This window comes from Chaetodon trifascialis, chromosome 24 (genome assembly GCF_039877785.1).
Source record: "Chaetodon trifascialis isolate fChaTrf1 chromosome 24, fChaTrf1.hap1, whole genome shotgun sequence".
Taxonomy (NCBI): Eukaryota; Metazoa; Chordata; class Actinopteri; order Chaetodontiformes; family Chaetodontidae; genus Chaetodon; species Chaetodon trifascialis.
Genome location: NC_092079.1, coordinates 9,411,399 through 9,429,994, shown reverse-complemented (window position 1 = coordinate 9,429,994; position 18,596 = coordinate 9,411,399). Strand labels below are relative to the sequence as shown.

Sequence of the window (18,596 nt, the reverse complement as noted above, 5' to 3'; positions counted from 1 at the left end):
CTGCAGAGGCTTGTTTATTGAATTGAATTTTGTTGCCGTGTGTTTTTCTAACTTTTCCAAAAGGCATTCTCACAGACAAGAAACAGGTTCAACCGTCAGTTCTGAAATCAGATTATCCTCCCGCGTTCCTTATCACTCTTCCCTTTCTCACACATTCGCCTTTATCCTTCCATCTGTGTAATTCCTCATAATGGGAGAAGCTTGCCATTGAGACTTCAAAAATGTGTGTGTTCAGTAGCAGCCAGCGGTGATGAATATGTGAATTCCTTAACTGCGGCTCTAAGTGCCTTTTTATGAGCTGCTAATACCTTTGCTGTCTCTCTCGGCTGTTTCTGCTTTATGTCAGCTGTCCCCAATTCCTGCTGGTTTCTCTTCATCTCAGTCAGCATTAATTCAGTGTCAAGACTTGTATTTATGTGTGTGTGTGTGTGTGTGTGTGTGTGTGTGTGTGTGTGTGTGTGTGTGTGTGTGTGTGTGTGTGAGAGAGAGAGAACTAAAGCCACAAAACTGGTCTCACACCTGCAGCTCCAAACACCTTTTCTGCATTTGCTCCTTCACACTTTATCAGGCTCCATCATTGTCTTCTTCCCCTCCCCTTTCACCTTGTTCTTTCTCCTTCCTGTGTGGCTGTTCAAGGTCCTAAAAATGACAAACTTTACATACCTCCTTAACTATACTGCCCCAAGGCTGTGGGCATGTATGTCTGTGTGTCATGAAGGATGAGGAGGAGGGGAGGGTAAGGAGAGGTGAACAGCAGACGGAGCTTACATCTTTGTCTGAATGATCTTTTTTTCCCTCTCCCAGGGCAAAGCAGTTACCAACAACTGTAAAATAAATTATGGGGAAGACGGACAGTCAGACAAGAAAAGAAGTGGAAGAGGAGAAGCGGGAGGCCGACAAGGACACGGAGGGAGAAAGAGGTGTGTCTGGGAAACGCTCGAATGAGAAAACATCCGATTTTTGGGCCAGTCACCGCCAGCCTTTTCAAGGATTAAAGACGCACACCCCCGCACACTCACACATGCACGCACACAGTGGCAAGTGTCTGCTTGCAGTACGCTTTATGTGTTGAAATCTGTGCAACCAAATTCCACATTCCAGTCATTGCTTTCTCCATTTCATCATGTGAGCTTGGAGCACAGAATCGGAGATGATAGAGAGGGAAGTTTATCAGTTTCAAATGCCAGAAGTGATCCTATTCAGGAGACGCCTGTGGTGCGAACAGACCAAGCGGCAGGCTTTTTTTTTAACGGTCTAATTTTTATGTTTAAAGAGTGAAAACAAATCACCTGCCACTTGAATGTATGAGATGACATTTCCTTTGTGTAATAGGAGAGGATTAGATGTCTCCTTAAGAGGTAATGGGGAGAATTTAAACCTCTCTGACAAAATATTTATTGCTGATGATCCTCCACAGAGGCCAACAACAAACCAACATAACTCAAACCTAAGCAAAAAAAAAATATTAAACAACAATAGAAATAAAAGAAATGATTTAGTATAGAAGAAATAAATCTTTTCTTTCCCATTCTGTTGCTAATCTTGCATCCTCCTGGGTGGTCCTTGCCCTCAGGCCCACAGTGTGTTTTTTGCTTTAAAATGATTCTGTCGCAGACTCATAACCACGTATAATAACTGCTTTGAATACAGGTGCACATCTGAGAAAGTGTGTGTTTTTATAGCAGTCGGACTGACAGATGCACTTTGTGATCCTGCTCAAAACTGAGACCAGCAGGTCTCACACAGTCAAACAATTTGAGGTAGCATTATCAACATACATTAAGCAAATTTTACACAGCAGGAATAAATAATAAAAACGTCTGCGTTTCTACCAAAAGAAAACATGACAATTAGGTATTTTATACTGTATCTTCCCAAACTGAAGCCCCTTAAGATGTTATTGTCATGTCCGAGTGCTTTAAGGTTTTGAACTGTATGTCAATTTTTAAAGGATTGTATGCAATATAGAAATGAAACAACTGGTTTTGCCATATATTCAATTATATTTCAAACATGACCAACCAGACTGGGTGACAACAGACCTGAAATGTTCAGTAACTTCTGCATAATGTCTCTTTTCCCAGCCGTCCTTGTGCTGCTCCTCTGTCTTGACATCCTGTGGCCTGTAGTAGATCCACTGTCCTTTGCATGAGACAGTGAACGAGTCCACACAGCAGTGTCATTGTACTCCATAATTATGGAAAAGTGCTTTTTTTCAGTGCCTGCTCCAGGGCAGAGCAGTAATGCCATATATACGCACACACACACACACACACACACACACACACACACACACACACACACACACACACACACACACACACACACACACACACACACACACATATATATTCCAGTGATGTCACCAGTGTTGGACTCTGGCGAGGTTGGACAAAGCAGAGATGTACTGACACACAGTGAGGCTGCAGCTCTGACATTCTGTCAAACAAGAGAATAAACCAAATTTAGGTTCCTGTACAATACTGAGAGTAACATTTCCAAATAACACGGGATGATTTCTAATCCTTCACTGACAAACGAAGGCATAAAATCTTCAGTCAGAGCCTCTGACAGCAGACGACTGGCCTTGGATTTGGCCTCTGCTTTGGCTAACACAGTTTGGGCCTCACCTAGAGACAACACAGCATGTAAATTAATAACAACAGTATATTTGTTTTGGATTTAATGGAGGCTTTAAACCTCCTTTTTCAACATTCCTGTGATTCACTTCTACACAAATGTGGTTGCAAGTTGTCAGTAACCATGTTTGAAGTCTGAGTCATGAGATCCTTGTGCAGTGTTGTAACAGAGTCTGCAGGCACGTAATTAAATGCTTTGTGGATTTCGTGTAATGACGGCCTAAGACGTACGTTAACAAGACCGTCAATTACATATGCGATCGCATGATTCATGCATGTAACTCAGTCAATGGAAAAATCCCAGTTAAACTGTTGTTTCTTTAAGTCAAAAAGTAAAATGCACCAGCCAGCTGCTTTGTTTATCTGCTCGGCCCTCTTTCCCTCTGAAGCGAGGACTCTGGCTTGCTTGCCACCCTCTGCGATGTTAATGGCCGCGTTCCGTATCCCCTCAGACTCGAGGTCCTGTTCAGGTGCTCAGCCTCCCCCTACACGGGAAACAAAGAAGGATGTCAAATATTTCTCCTCCAAGGAAACAAGATAGTTCTTAAATCACCCAGCGGTTAGGTGCAGGCAATTTTCATAACCTCTGGGTACTCTCAAGTGGATTAAGTATTAAAGGGGTGCATAATACCTGAAAACAAGATGGTTCTGCAAATTATATTACTCAAATGTAGTGAATTATGGGGATGACAAAGTTTGATAATAAAAAAAATGAGGGTTTACAGTGAAGAGTTACTGTGATTTCTGCAAATTCAGATATCTTTAATTTCATAATGCAGGCAGTGGATTTCACACTGACCTGACACCTGGTTGATGGAGTGGATGGTGTTGGAATAGAGACCCCCTTCCCTTGAAAACCAGACATTTGAGACAGTAGGTTTTAGGTCTGTGACTTGTTGCACTAAAAATACACAGCAAACAGTGTTTCTTACCTTTTATCCATACTGAGTTTGCCTTGCTGTGATCACCCTCAATGTGGAGCATTTCATGACAACTCAAACTAACTGGCGCCACCTGCTGGCACAAACTCGGAGCTGCGTGATTCAAACAACCCAGTGTTCATGGAACAGATTTTTATAGACAAGGAAACAATCAATTTCGAGGCGTGTTAAAGAATGATGTGTGCTCGGAGCGGAATTTAAAGTGGATTTGTTGAAATAGCTATAAATAAATCACTCGGACACATTGTTCTGTGTTTTTCAGTCCTGTTGCAGAGGTTGGTTGCTGTAAGAAAGCGTCGGGTTTATGACGTCATGACGGAAATGAGTGTTTGTCAGTGCTGGAACCAAAATGGAATTTTATCTATTACAAGCCAACGATTTAATTAGTAGTTGTGTTGTGTACAACTAAGCGTTTTAGACATATTATTAAGATTTTCGATATTTGACAATGATAATAGACCGAAACTGTCACACCTGTTCACCTGTACCGTGCTGGTGACGACTTCCGGTCGGTTGGCAGTGGCCGAATGTTTGTTTAACAACTAGTGACGACAAGCTAATGTAAGCAAGCTACTGTTTATCATTGGTAACGTTGCCTGGTTATGTTTCAGAGTTTACTGAATGAATGTAGAAAACGTATATGTCAAGTGCTCCCTGACGCGACAGTTAAAATAGCTCGCAAATACAAGAGTAACTGGCGGCTAAAGTTAGCACCTAGCTTGTTAGTTAGCCGACCTGTCTTTCAACCAAGCTAGCTGGCACAGAAAGTTGCTTGTTAGCGCCGGACACGATGCCGTACCATGTTTTAAACGAACGTAGTTAAATGTTGCACAGGTATTGGCTGAATTAAAAGTAGCGGCTCATACAAACGTGTTAAACCTTAAAAATAGCACATGTTGTTTCAGGACAATGGCGTTCGCCATCAAATGTTATTGTGCAACACCGACTCCTGCTGGTTCGGGTTGCAGCACTGCAGCTGAGTGTCCCTGTGGCGTCAAGGACGGGCGACGACGATGTGTTCCCAGACACTACCATTTATCTTTTAAGTAGCTTTATCAAATACACCTGACATTTGGACAACGTCCTTTCAAGATTTCAATGCAACACATTTTCTCGAGTGCAATACAACTTATGACATTAGTAGTTTTCTCATAAGAATATTGTCAGTAATACTTTAATGGACAGAAGGATTTTTTTCATGGCATTTTGTATTTTTATAATTAGTGCATATATAAAGTTGTTTTTCTATTCTGTTTCCTGTATACTTGTTTTACCTTGACCATTATGTGCCACTGATTTTGCTATTTGTAATACATTGCTGGCTGTAACAGTGTAAGATCATTAAAGTCTTATCTGTACATTTTGAATGCCATTTAATAATGATTTTTCCAACCATATGATTTGCAGGCTTGCTTCGTGAAGACTGGCGAGAAAGCCTGCGTCATAAGTAAGTATATGGATGAAAGGGGAAAATTCAGAATAATCTGAGAATGTATGGAGCTGCAGTGATTGTCAATTGTTATTTGAACGCCATTTTTATTTTATGTCACTCTTTTAGTATTACGATGTCATTTCATACACGTCAGCAATTTAGACATGAAACAGATTTGCAGGATGACAGAAAGTAAACATGACAGACTTTTCTTATTTCATTTGACAGCATTGTTAATGCCACAGGAAATAAATCATGAAGCAGCACGGTTATGTTTTTAGCACAGCTTGACAGAGAAGTGGGTTACAAAAGCTTCTTCAGATCCCAGCAATCATGGTTGAAAAGAAAAATGCAGAATATAAAAGCAGCTAAGGTAATGAGGAAGTAGAGAAACTAACAAAGCTGTTGTCAGTGGCAGTAAACTCATGGTATTACCGCTGTGTTATATTCAGTGAGTCATTTCTACAGACTGAAGCCACTCACATGTATAAAAGTGATTCAAGTACGAAGCTTCATCACATTATGCCGTCATTTTTGTCATGTTGATTTGTATTTATGACACCAAAGCACAGAGAGGAAACTTTGTGCAAATTGAAATTAAAGCTGAAATGAAATGATGTTCTTGCTACTGTCATACTTTTCTTTCTTCTTATGTGCATTCATGTTTGGCTGCAGAGTGTGTGACAGATGTGCGCAGCCACCGTCAAGGGAGTTTAGGGCTCCTCATTCCATCCTGAGTACACGGTGAGTCTGGCCACACAGTGTGCACACACATGCAGGAGGTGATACAAGACAGTGTGTTTCATTAAAACAGAAAAGTGACAAAAGACAGTCTATAGGATCTTGGCTTCCTGGGAGTGAGGCTGCAGTATTCTGAGTGTGAAGATGAGTTTGATGGCTTTCCTAAACCAGGGGTAGAACAGAGCATAAATCAGAGGGTTCACACACGAGTTTGTCAGCACAATCCAATATAACACAGCGTAATAGGACAAGCTAGAGGAGGTGTCCTCACCTGTGAGAGCAGGGTAGTAATACGGGCAGAAGCACATTAAAAATACAGCTATGACAATGCCAAGAGTCCCGGCTGCCTTCCTCTCTGATTTTTTTGCGGTTGGAGCTGCAGTGACAGTGGAAGCAGCAGTCTGCAACCGAATGACACGTGCCTGAGAAACAGCAACCACAAACACCTTCATATAGAGGACAGCCATGACAGTACAGGGCCCAACAAATGTCATAAAGAGGTCAACAGTTCCTGCAATGTGGCTGATGACCACCACGCACTCCCCGTGGCAGGAGTTGGACCTGTTCGGCCGCCCCAAGTGTCCCATCAGAATACACCCGTTGTAGACGATTGAACAGGCCCAGCATAAACAGATGGAAAATTTGACTCTGTTCAGAGTGATCTTAGTGGAATAGAGCAGCGGGTCACAGATAGCCACATAACGGTCAATAGATATGAGCACCATGTGACCCACAGAGGCAGACACCAGACAGAAGGAAACATAAGGAGTCAGAGCGCACATCAGCCTCCCCAGCAGCCAGCACGTCTCCATGTGGTGCAGTCCTTCGATGGGCATCACCAGCAGCCCCACCAGCAGGTCGGACACAGCCAGAGACAGGAGCAGGCTGTTGGTCGGGGTGTGGAGCTGACGGAAGTGGGAGATGGAGACGATGACGAGCAGATTGAGTTTCACGGTGAGCAGAGAGACGAGGGCCAGCAGGGCGTAGAGCACCGCAGCTTCAGAGCGGGGTCGCAGCAGCCGCCTGCAGGAGGAGTTGAGGTTGGGGAAGCACAGCGGAGGACCCCCGGTGCCGTCCATCATGGAGGAGGAGAGGCCGAGAGAAGTGGTTGAACTCTAGCGCACACTTCATTTATCTTTCTCTAACATCACCCTCCCATTTTGGCTGGAATCCCCAAAGATGATGTCACCTCTGGCCCTCATCGTCTTCACTTTCATCAGCCCCTCCCTCTCCATTTTACTTCCATCCATCATCTTTTCACATTTATCTTTATTTGTCATTCATATGTTGTTTCCCTGAAGGGTAGGGATAGGCAGTAGGCAGTCTTTGGGTCAGTCTGAGTGGTCTTTGCAAGCAGGCAAAGGGACTGCAGGGCAAGTCTCCTCTGAAGAAGAAGAATCAGAGGGACAATCCCCTTTATTTGTCACACAATTACATACCTGCAACACACACCATGCAATTTGGGGAAATTTGTCCCAAAATTGCCTTTAACCCATCCTGGTTGCCTTCCTCCACGGTAGGAGCAGTGGGCTGCCATCCCGTTAGGATCACCAGACCCTGAAAACCTTGGTGGCTGCACACGCCACGTATGACACATGCTCATATTCATGTTTGCATATGTAATGACATGATGAGTGTTTCATTCAGGGTCAACAGACATACATTTGCAGAGAGAAGTCTCAGCTTCATGTGATGAGGATGTCACACGACCTTATGACTTGAAAACCTTGTTTTCAAGAACGCAAACCTTTTCCTATTAGTCTTAACCCTTACGTAGCAGATGTTTTGGTCAGAATTATAGACCCATGCTGAAGTGTTTTTAAAAAATGTTCACTCAATCTTCAGGCACCATCACACCCCCAGAATGGACGAGCCTCCAAGACCATCTTTGGTCTGCGGCAGACAAGCTCTAAATAAATCTGAAGGCCGAGGACCATCAGACCACCACCGTCTGCCGTGCAGCGTCGGGAGTGAAAAGGTCATTTCAGAGGTTAGAATCATGGTGGAGATGTCTTAGCCCCCTCCAAATTGTAGAATGTCTGTAGATTAGAAATGAGTGTAGTATTTTTCTACCGTTGATTCTTCCGAATTGAACTTTATTAAAAGTTTAACAGGAAGACAGTCAATTTGTTATTTGACTTGTTTACCTGATTTCATCAGGACACTTTGTTTTTGTCACACCTCAGATTGCCCCAGTGTCTCAATGGTTTAGAGGTGTTACTGGTTCTTCCAGTGATGAGATGCACCAGGCACACATTAACCAGTAATCAGTGTTTGTTTTGCTGTTGGGTGAGAAGTCCTGATTGACTCTCAGTGGTATTACAGTTGCATGTGTTTGTATGCATGATGTTACATCATGCATTACCTGTATAGCAATGTAGAGGTGACTAATTATGTCGATGGAAAATGGCCATCATCCTCTGCAAAAACAACTTTTCTGTACTTGAATTGAACTGGCAAATCTGCCATCTTCTGCTCACCTGTTTGCCTTTTCTATATCGACATCCAACACACTGTATTTCTTCTGGATCTCTGAAAGCACGTCTACTATATTGTTTGTATCAGGAGAAATAAGCGCGTTGCTTGTGTGTGTCTTTCTTTCTTAATGCGTTTCAGACCATCAGTTGTGTTGTGCAGAGGTGAGATTGGTACAAAGATCGATACAGTGAATAACCCTGTTTGACTGCTGTTCTAATCCATATTATGGCGAGAACCAAAGCGTGGGTGGGTGTAATCTCTAGATTGCATCTGTTCCTGTTGAACGCTGGCCGAAGGGCATCATACTTACAGTGTATTTACTGTAGTCATCCACAGCATGTTAGAGGAGAGAGAAGTCTCTACAAGTAGTTTCTCCACAATAACATTGTCCTTTCCAGGAAACCTCCTAGGAAATTAGAGACCTGTAAAATACAGCACTAGTTGTTTATTTCCCAACCTCTAAAAGCTGTTTTAAATCCCTCTCCTTATTACCGAGAATAAAACCAAATACTGAATCCTTTAAAAGCGCTGGAGTCGACCTATGATATATGGAGGGTTTTAGTTAGTTTTAGTTTTAGTAGTTTGATAACAAAGTCCGTCTCTTTTCCTGCTGGATTACATACTTTAGCTGACATGTATTTAATAAAATATGATTGGCAGTGACTCGCGAACGCTGTGCTTGATCAGAAATCTACGGCTGAAATTAAGGAACTCCGTATATCGCATTCAAAGATGGGCCAAAAAATGAGGGTTTACAGTGAAGAGTTGCTGTGATTTCTGCAAATTCAGATATCTTTGATTTCATAATGCAGGCAGTGGATTTCACACTGACCTGACACCTGGTTGATGGAGTGGATGGTGTTGGAATAGAGACCCCCTTTCCTTGAAAACCAGACATTTGAGACAGTAGGTTTTAGGTCTGTGACTTGTTGCACTAAAAATACACAGCAAACAGTGTTTCTTACCCTTTATCCATGCTGAGTTTGCCTTGCTGTGATCACCCTCAATGTGGAGCATTTCATGACAACTCAAATTAACTGGCGCCACCTGCTGGCACAAACTCAGAGCTGCGTTATTCAAACAACCCAGTGTTCATGGAACAGATTTTTATAGACAAGGAAAGAATCAATTTCGAGGCGTGTTAAAGAATGATGTGTGCTCGGAGCGGAATTTAAAGTGGATTTGTTGAAATAGCTATGAATGAACCACTCTATGCTATGAATAAATCAAGCTGAAATGAAATGATGTTCATGCTACTGTCATACCTTTCTTTCTTCTTATGTGCATTCATGTTTGGCTGCAGAGTGTGTGACAGATGTGCGCAGCCACCGTCAAGGGTGATGAGGGCTCCTCATTCCATCCTGAGTACACGGTGAGTCTGGCCACACAGTGTGCACACACATGCAGGAGGTGATACAAGACAGTGTGTTTCATTAAAACAGAAAAGTGACAAAACACAGTCTACAGGATCTTGGCTTCCTGGGAGTGAGGCTGCAGTATTCTGAGTGTGAAGATGAGTTTGATGGCTTTCCTAAACCAGGGGTAGAACAGAGCATAAATCAGAGGGTTCACACACGAGTTTGTCTGCACGATCCAATATAACACAGTATAATAGGACAAGCTAGTGGAGGTGTCCTCACCTGTGAGAGCAGGATAGTTATACGGGCAGAAGCACATTAAAAATACAGCTATGACAATGCCAAGAGTCCCGGCTGCCTTCCTCTCTGATTTTTTTGCGGTTGGAGCTGCAGTGACAGTGGAAGCAGCAGTCTGCAACCGAATGACACGTGCCTGAGAAACAGCAACCACAAACACCTTCATATAGAGGATAGCCATGACAGTACAGGGCCCAACAAATGTCATAAAGAGGTCAACAGTTCCTGCGATGTGGCTGATGACTACCACGCACTCCCCGTGGCAGAGGCTGAACCTGTTCGGCCGCCCCAAGTGTCCCATCAGAATACACCCGTTGTAGACGATTGAACAGGCCCAGCATAAACAGATGGAAAATTTGACTCTGTTCAGAGTGATCTTAGTGGAATAGAGCAGCGGGTCACAGATAGCCACATAACGGTCAATAGATATGAGCACCATGTGACCCACAGAGGCAGACACCAGACAGAAGGAAACATAAGGAGTCAGAGCGCACATCAGCCTCCCCAGCAGCCAGCACGTCTCCATGTGGTGCAGTCCTTCGATGGGCATCACCAGCAGCCCCACCAGCAGGTCGGACACAGCCAGAGACAGGAGCAGGCTGTTGGTCGGGGTGTGGAGCTGACGGAAGTGGGAGATGGAGACGATGACGAGCAGATTGAGTTTCACGGTGAGCAGAGAGACGAGGACCAGCAGGGCGTAGAGCACCGCAGCCTCAGAGCGGGGTCGCAGCAGCCGCCTGCAGGAGGAGTTGAGGTTGGGGAAGCACAGCGGAGGGCCCCCGGTGCCGTCCATCATGGAGGAGGAGAGGCCGAGAGAAGTGGTTGAACTCTAGCGCACACTTCATTTATCTTTCTCTAACATCACCCTCCCATTTTGGCTGGAATCCCCAAAGATGATGTCACCTCTGGCCCTCATCGTCTTCACTTTCATCAGCCCCCCCCCTCCATTTTATTCCCACATTACATTTACAAATCTGATTATGCACAAATGGCACACATCCATCCGCTCACATTTGTACATAATTTTACTCCCATAATAATCCCAAACATCCCAAAATTTTGAGCATTTGTCAGCTTGAGAAAAGAGAGATGTTTTTTTTTTTAAATATATAATTTCAAACAGTTGTTTGAGCTGAGTTTTCATATTCAATTGGGCCAAAAAGATGGGAATGCGTCTTTTATTTTCTTTCTCTTATTCAGAGTTTTCCATTTGAAATGACTGTTTTTGAACCGTATCTGTCAACCTTCACCCTCAAATGTTTTATAAACAGTTTCCAATGAATGTGATTGACAGGCCTGATTCACACAGCCAGCTGGGCGTAGCTGCCAAATTGATAAGTCATTGAAGGCAAAGTGAGAATTCCGAATGAATATATGGATATTATAGTTACTGTGCCGGGAAGTACATAATGATTTTTGTGGGACTTGATATATTTGGTGGAACAGAACATGCTGGTTTTTGTGTGTTGGTGTCAGAAAATTCAAAGTATTCATGTTTCTTTTAACAGCCAGTAATTTGCATGAAGACAAGAACTGCATTTGTCAGCAGTGCTGTGTTAAAGTGAATTAACCACGGCAGAGAAAGGCCACACTGACGTGGTTATTTTTATTAGCAGAGCTGGCAAGAACAGTGCATACAAGATACATTTCAGTGCTGAATACTAGTGATAGTGATGAGAAGAGAGTAAACTTATCAGAGAAACTGACAAGGTCAGCGAGGACATGAGCAAAGCAAAGAATCCAAGTGATTAGTCTGTGGAATTACAGTGTGTATTTAGTTTACTGTATTACAATCAACTGGCATGAAGATATTTGCTTTTTTGTACAAGTTGTCTGCTTATGACAATTTGGTAAAGATAAAAATGAAAGGACACAACCGAAGAGACACTTCTGAATATCACTGTTTTTGAAATGCTTGCATTTCTGATCATATTTTGCTGCCAGGCACAAATGCTGTTCACGGAGCGTTTCATTCACGGTCAGTAGACAGACATTTGCAGCGAGAAGTCACAGCTTTATGTGATGAGGTGTGTACTCATATTACTCAGTTATTATTACTCATGAGTGTGTGAACAGACAGGCCACAGGTAAGACTAGACACTGAAAAGTGAAACACTGATTATTTCATTACTTCACTCCTGTCTATCTACAGGATCTTGGCTTCCTGGGAGTGAGGCTGCAGTATTCTGAGTGTGAAGATGAGTTTGATGGCTTTCCTAAACCAGGGGTAGAACAGAGCATAAATCAGAGGGTTCACACACGAGTTTGTCAGCATGATCCAAGATAACGTTGCAAAGTATGACAAGCTGTTTGACATGTCCTCACCTGTGAGAGCAGGATAGTAATATGGACAGAAGCACATTAAAAATACAGCGATGACAATGCCAAGAGTCCCGGCTGCCTTCCTCTCTGATTTTTTTGCGGTTGGAGCTGCAGTGACAGTGGAAGCAGCAGTCTGCAACCGAATGACACGTGCCTGAGAAACAGCAACCACAAACACCTTCATATAGAGGACAACCATGACAGTACAGGGCCCAACAAATGTCATAAAGAGGTCAACAGTTCCTGCAATGTGGCTGATGACCACCACGCACTCCCCGTGGCAGAGGCTGAACCTGTCCGGCCGCCCCAAGTGTCCCATCAGAATACACCCGTTGTAGACGATTGAACAGGCCCAGCATAAACAGATGTAAAATTTGACTCTGTTCAGAGTGATCTTAGTGGAATAGAGCAGCGGGTCACAGATAGCCACATAACGGTCAATAGATATGAGCACCATGTGACCCACAGAGGCAGACAGCAGACAGTAGGAAACATAAGGAGTCAGAGCGCACATCAGCCTCCCCAGCAGCCAGCACGTCTCCATGTAGCGCAGTCCTTCGATGGGCATCCCCAGCAGCCCCACCAGCAGGTCGGACACAGCCAGAGACAGGAGCAGGCTGTTGGTCGGGGTGTGGAGCTGACGGAAGTGGGAGATGGAGACGATGACGAGCAGATTGAGTTTCACGGTGAGCAGAGAGAAGAGGGCCAGCAGGGCGTAGAGCACCGCAGCCTCAGAGCGGGGTCGCAGCAGCCGCCTGCAGGAGGAGTTGAGGTTGGGGAAGCACAGCGGAGGACCCCCGGTGCCGTCCATCATGGAGGAGGAGAGGCCGAGAGAAGTGGTTGAACTCTAGCGCACACTTCATTTATCTTTCTCTAACATCACCCTCCCATTTTGGCTGGAATCCCCAAAGATGATGTCACCTCTGGCCCTCATCGTCTTCACTTTCATCAGCCCCTCCCTCTCCATTTTACTTCCATCCATCATCTTTTCACATTTATCTTTATTTGTCATTCATATGTTGTTTCCCTGAAGGGTAGGGATAGGCAGTAGGCAGCCTTTGGGTCAGTCTGAGTGGTCTTTGCAAGCAGGCAAAGGGACTGCAGGGCAAGTCTCCTCTGAAGAAGAAGAATCAGAGGGACAATCCCCTTTATTTGTCACACAATTACATACCTGCAACACACACCATGCAATTTGGGGAAATTTGTCCCAAAATTGCCTTTAACCCATCCTGGTTGCCTTCCTCCACGGTAGGAGCAGTGGGCTGCCATCCCGTTAGGATCACCAGACCCTGAAAACCTTGGTGGCTGCACACGCCACGTATGACACATGCTCATATTCATGTTTGCATATGTAATGACATGATGAGTGTTTCATTCAGGGTCAACAGACATACATTTGCAGAGAGAAGTCACAGCTTCATGTGATGAGGATGTCACACGACCTTATGACTTGAAAACCTTGTTTTCAAGAACGCAAACCTTTTCACATTAGTCTTAACCCTTACGTAGCAGATGTTTTGGTCAGAATTATAGACCCATGCTGAAGTGTTTTTAAAAAATGTTCACTCAATCTTCAGGCACCATCACACCCCCAGAATGGACGAGCCTCCAAGACCATCTTTGGTCTGCGGCAGACAAGCTCTAAATAAATCTGAAGGCCGAGGACCATCAGACCACCACCGTCTGCCGTGCAGCGTCGGGAGTGAAAAGGTCATTTCAGAGGTTAGAATCATGGTGGAGATGTCTTAGCCCCCTCCAAATTGTAGAATGTCTGTAGATTAGAAATGAGTATAATATTTTTCTACCGTTGATTCTTCCGAATTGAACTTTATTAAAAGTTTAACAGGAAGACAGTCAATTTGTTATTTGACTTGTTTACCTGATTTCATCAGGACACTTTGTTTTTGTCACACCTCAGATTGCCCCAGTGTCTCAATGGTTTAGAGGTGTTACTGGTTCTTCCAGTGATGAGATGCACCAGGCACACATTAACCAGTAATCAGTGTTTGTTTTGCTGTTGGGTGAGAAGTCCTGATTGACTCTCAGTGGTATTACAGTTGCATGTGTTTGTATGCATGATGTTACATCATGCATTACCTGTATAGCAATGTAGAGGTGACTAATTATGTCGATGGAAAATGGCCATCATCCTCTGCAAAAACAACTTTTCTGTACTTGAATTGAACTGGCAAATCTGCCATCTTCTGCTCACCTGCCTTTTCTATATCGACATCCAACACACTGTATTTCTTCTGGATCTCTGAAAGCACGTCTACTATATTGTTTGTTTGTATCAGAAGAAATAAGCGCGTTGCTTGTGCGTGTCTTTCTTTCTTAATGTGTTTCAGACCATCAGTTGTGTTGTGCAGAGGTGAGATTGGTACAAAGATCGATACAGTGAATAACCCTGTTTGACTGCTGTTCTAATCCATATTATGGCGAGAACCAAAGCGTGGGTGGGTGTAATCTCTAGATTGCATCTGTTCCTGTTGAACGCTGGCCGAAGGGCATCATACTTACAGTGTATTTACTGTAGTCATCCACAGCATGTTAGAGGAGAGAGAAGTCTCTACAAGTAGTTTCTCCACAATAACATTGTCCTTTCCAGGAAACCTCCTAGGAAATTAGAGACCTGTAAAATACAGCACTAGTTGTTTATTTCCCAACCTCTAAAAGCTGTTTTAAATCCCTCTCCTTATTACCGAGAATAAAACCAAATACTGAATCCTTTAAAAGCGCTGGAGTCGACCTATGATATATGGAGGGTTTTAGTTAGTTTTAGTTTTAGTAGTTTGATAACAAAGTCCGTCTCTTTTCCTGCTGGATTACATACTTTAGCTGACATGTATTTAATAAAATATGATTGGCAGTGACTCGCGAACGCTGTGCTTGATCAGAAATCTACGGCTGCAATTAAGGAACTCCGTATATGGCATTCAAAGATGGGCCAAAAAATGAGGGTTTACAGTGAAGAGTTGCTGTGATTTCTGCAAATTCAGATATCTTTGATTTCATAATGCAGGCAGTGGATTTCACACTGACCTGACACCTGGTTGATGGAGTGGATGGTGTTGGAATAGAGACCCCCTTTCCTTGAAAACCAGACATTTGAGACAGTAGGTTTTAGGTCTGTGACTTGTTGCACTAAAAATACACAGCAAACAGTGTTTCTTACCCTTTATCCATGCTGAGTTTGCCTTGCTGTGATCACCCTCAATGTGGAGCATTTCATGACAACTCAAATTAACTGGCGCCACCTGCTGGCACAAACTCAGAGCTACGTTATTCAAACAACCCAGTGTTCATGGAACAGATTTTTATAGACAAGGAAAGAATCAATTTCGAGGCGTGTTAAAGAATGATGTGTGCTCGGAGCGGAATTTAAAGTGGATTTGTTGAAATAGCTATGAATGAACCACTCTATGCTATGAATAAATCAAGCTGAAATGAAATGATGTTCATGCTACTGTCATACCTTTCTTTCTTCTTATGTGCATTCATGTTTGGCTGCAGAGTGTGTGACAGATGTGCGCAGCCACCGTCAAGGGTGATGAGGGCTCCTCATTCCATCCTGAGTACACGGTGAGTCTGGCCACACAGTGTGCACACACATGCAGGAGGTGATACAAGACAGTGTGTTTCATTAAAACAGAAAAGTGACAAAACACAGTCTACAGGATCTTGGCTTCCTGGGAGTGAGGCTGCAGTATTCTGAGTGTGAAGATGAGTTTGATGGCTTTCCTAAACCAGGGGTAGAACAGAGCATAAATCAGAGGGTTCACACACGAGTTTGTCAGCACGATCCAATATAACACAGCGTAATAGGACAAGCTAGTGGAGGTGTCCTCACCTGTGAGAGCAGGGTAGTAATACGGGCAGAAGCACATTAAAAATACAGCTATGACAATGCCAAGAGTCCCGGCTGCCTTCCTCTCTGATTTTTTTGCGGTTGGAGCTGCAGTGACAGTGGAAGCAGCAGTCTGCAACCGAATGACACGTGCCTGAGAAACAGCAACCACAAACACCTTCATATAGAGGACAACCATGACCATGTACGTCCAGCTGCCTTATATTGCTGCTGAATAGGCTAGTTGGTGATTTAAATCTGGCTTGTATTTGCGCTAATAAAGATATTTGTCGCCGAGGGAGCTTCTTTTTTCTGCACCAAAATTACATTAGATCCCTCAACAGAGTAATTTGACCCCAAACAGTGCTTTGTACGGTTTGAAAAATGAGTAAAGGGACATTACAGTGTAAAAATCAGCTTATTTTGCTTGCCAAAAACTGATTCATGCCTCTGGTATTGTACATAGAGGGAGATTTAGCCCCAAAATGACTGAATATAACACAGCAGAGTAACAATTGCGAGATTTGACTCCAACCAGTCCTTTTTACCTCTTGAAAAATGAGTAAAGGGACATTACAATGTAAAAATCAGCTTATTTTGCTTGCCAAAAAGTGATTCATGCCTCTGGTATTGTACATAGAGAGATATTTAGCCCCAAAATGACTTAATATGACACAGCAGAGTGATATATGCAAGATTTGACTCCAACCAGTCTTTCTCACTCTGGACTGGGCTGAAGACAAAGCCCACCAGGACGTACAGTTCATGTTTCCGTTCACTTTCAGAGAGCTGAATGTGCTGAGAGAGAAAAAGTTCAGCTTGGTGGAACTTGTTCATCACTTCTTTCCTGAAACCAAAGAAGCAGGAATCTGCAGGTTTGAAGAGTTCAGGGTTTTGTTCATCTTTGACGGTCTGGATGAGTGTCGACTTCCTCTGAACTTCACCAACAACAAGATCCTGACTGATGTTACAAAGTCCACCTCAGTGGATGTGCTGCTGACAAACCTCATCAGGAGGAAACTGCTTCCCTCTGCTCTCCTCTGGATAAGCACACGACCTGCAGCAGCCAATCAGATCCCTCCTGAGTGTATTGTCATGGTGACAGAGGTCAGAGGGTTCACTGATGAACAGAAGGAGGAGTACTTCATCTCCCACATCAAGACATCACGAAGCCTCCACATCATGTGCCACATCCCGGTCTTCTGCTGGATCACTGCTACAGTTCTGGAGGATGTGATGAAGACCAGAGAGGAAGGACAGCTGCCCAAGACCCTGACTCAGATGTACATCCACTTCCTGGTGGTTCAGTCCAGAGTGAAGAACATCAAGTATGATGGAGGAGCTGAGTCAGATCCTCAGTGGACTCCAGAGAGCAGGAAGATGATTGAGTCTCTGGGAAAACTGGCTTTTGAGCAGCTGCAGAAAGGAAACTTGATCTTCTACCAATCAGACCTGACAGAGTGTGGCATCGATATCAGAGCAGCCTCAGTGTACTCAGGAGTGTTCACACAGATCTTCAAAGAGGAGAGAGGACTGTACCAGGACAAGGTGTTCTGCTACGTCCATCTGAGTGTTCAGGAGTTTCTGGCTGCTCTTCATGTCCATCTGACCTTCATCAAGTCTGGAGTCAATCTGCTGTCAGAAGAACAAAGAACCTCAAAGAAATCTAAATCCAGAAGAGGCACATCTGCAGAGACACGCCTATATCAGAGTGCAGTGGACAAGGCCTTACAGAGTCCAAATGGACACCTGGACTTGTTCCTCCGATTCCTCCTGGGACTTTCACTGCAGACCAATCAGAGTCTCCTACGAGGCCTGCTGACACAGACAGGAAGTGGCTCAGAAACCAATCAGAAAACAGTCGAGTACATCAAGAAGAAGATTGAAGAGACTCCCTCTGCAGAGAAAAGCATCAATCTGTTCCACTGTCTGAATGAAGTGAATGATCGTTCTCTGGTGGATCAGATCCAACAGTCTCTGAGTTCAGGAAAACTCTCCACACATAAACTGTCTCCTGCTCAGTGGTCAGCTCTGGTCTTCATCTTACTGTCATCAGAAAAATATCTGGACGTGTTTGACCTGAAGAAAGTCTCTGCTTCAGAGGAGGCTCTTCTGAAGCTGCTGCCAGTGGTCAAAGCCTCCAACAAAGCTCTGTAAGTACAGAGATAGTGAAGTTTCTTCATCAATAAATACTCTGATGTCTAACTTACTGTTTGCTTCCTTCCTGTGTCTCTTCAGACTGAGTGGCTGTAACCTCTCAGAGAGAAGCTGTGCTGGTCTGTCCTCAGTCCTCAGATCCCAGTCCTCCAGTCTGAGAGAGCTGGACCTGAGTAACAACAACCTGCAGGATTCAGGAGTGAAGCTTCTGTCTGCTGGACTGGAGAGTCCACACTGTGCACTGGAAACTCAGGTCAGATCAAGTTACTGTTTGTTGTAAAAGAGTTGACGTCTTTCTTTAACCTCAGAAGTCCACACATTTGACACATACATTCATTGATTGGCAGATTTTTTTTCTCTCAATGTACCTTTTATTAATGAAGT

General features: G+C 43.9%; 4 protein-coding genes across 4 annotated transcripts; 1 reads left to right on the top strand and 3 right to left on the bottom strand.

Moving 5' to 3' along the window:
- Nucleotides 1-5,845: 5,845 nt before the first annotated feature.
- LOC139327907 (trace amine-associated receptor 13c-like) lies at nucleotides 5,846-6,832 on the bottom strand. The gene has a single exon (XM_070957930.1). It carries the CDS (start codon nucleotides 6,830-6,832, stop codon nucleotides 5,846-5,848), a length of 987 nt encoding a protein of 328 aa, XP_070814031.1.
- A 2,860-nt stretch (nucleotides 6,833-9,692) lies between these two features.
- LOC139327879 (trace amine-associated receptor 13c-like) lies at nucleotides 9,693-10,679 on the bottom strand. The gene has a single exon (XM_070957892.1). It carries the CDS (start codon nucleotides 10,677-10,679, stop codon nucleotides 9,693-9,695), a length of 987 nt encoding a protein of 328 aa, XP_070813993.1.
- A 1,318-nt stretch (nucleotides 10,680-11,997) lies between these two features.
- On the bottom strand, nucleotides 11,998-13,019 carry LOC139327888 (trace amine-associated receptor 13c-like). The gene has a single exon (XM_070957900.1). It carries the CDS (start codon nucleotides 13,017-13,019, stop codon nucleotides 12,033-12,035), a length of 987 nt encoding a protein of 328 aa, XP_070814001.1. The 3' UTR covers nucleotides 11,998-12,032.
- A 3,233-nt stretch (nucleotides 13,020-16,252) lies between these two features.
- Nucleotides 16,253-18,133, top strand: LOC139351941 (protein NLRC3-like). The gene is made up of 3 exons (XM_070993868.1): nucleotides 16,253-16,260; nucleotides 16,841-18,028; nucleotides 18,112-18,133. Exons 1-3 carry the CDS (start codon nucleotides 16,253-16,255, stop codon nucleotides 18,131-18,133), a joined length of 1,218 nt encoding a protein of 405 aa, XP_070849969.1.
- The last annotated feature ends 463 nt before the right edge of the window (nucleotides 18,134-18,596 follow it).

Excerpts from the sequence above, each read along its gene's own strand:
- LOC139327907 (XM_070957930.1), bottom strand. The coding sequence starts at position 6,832 with ATGGACGGCACCGGGGGTCCTCCGCTGTGCTTCCCCAACCTCAACTCC.
- LOC139327888 (XM_070957900.1), bottom strand. The coding sequence starts at position 13,019 with ATGGACGGCACCGGGGGTCCTCCGCTGTGCTTCCCCAACCTCAACTCC.
- LOC139327879 (XM_070957892.1), bottom strand. The coding sequence starts at position 10,679 with ATGGACGGCACCGGGGGCCCTCCGCTGTGCTTCCCCAACCTCAACTCC.
- LOC139351941 (XM_070993868.1), top strand. Across the intron at positions 18,029-18,111 it reads CTGGTGGATCAGATCCAACA|AAAAATATCTGGACGTGTTT; the intron begins GTCTCTGAGTTC and ends TACTGTCATCAG.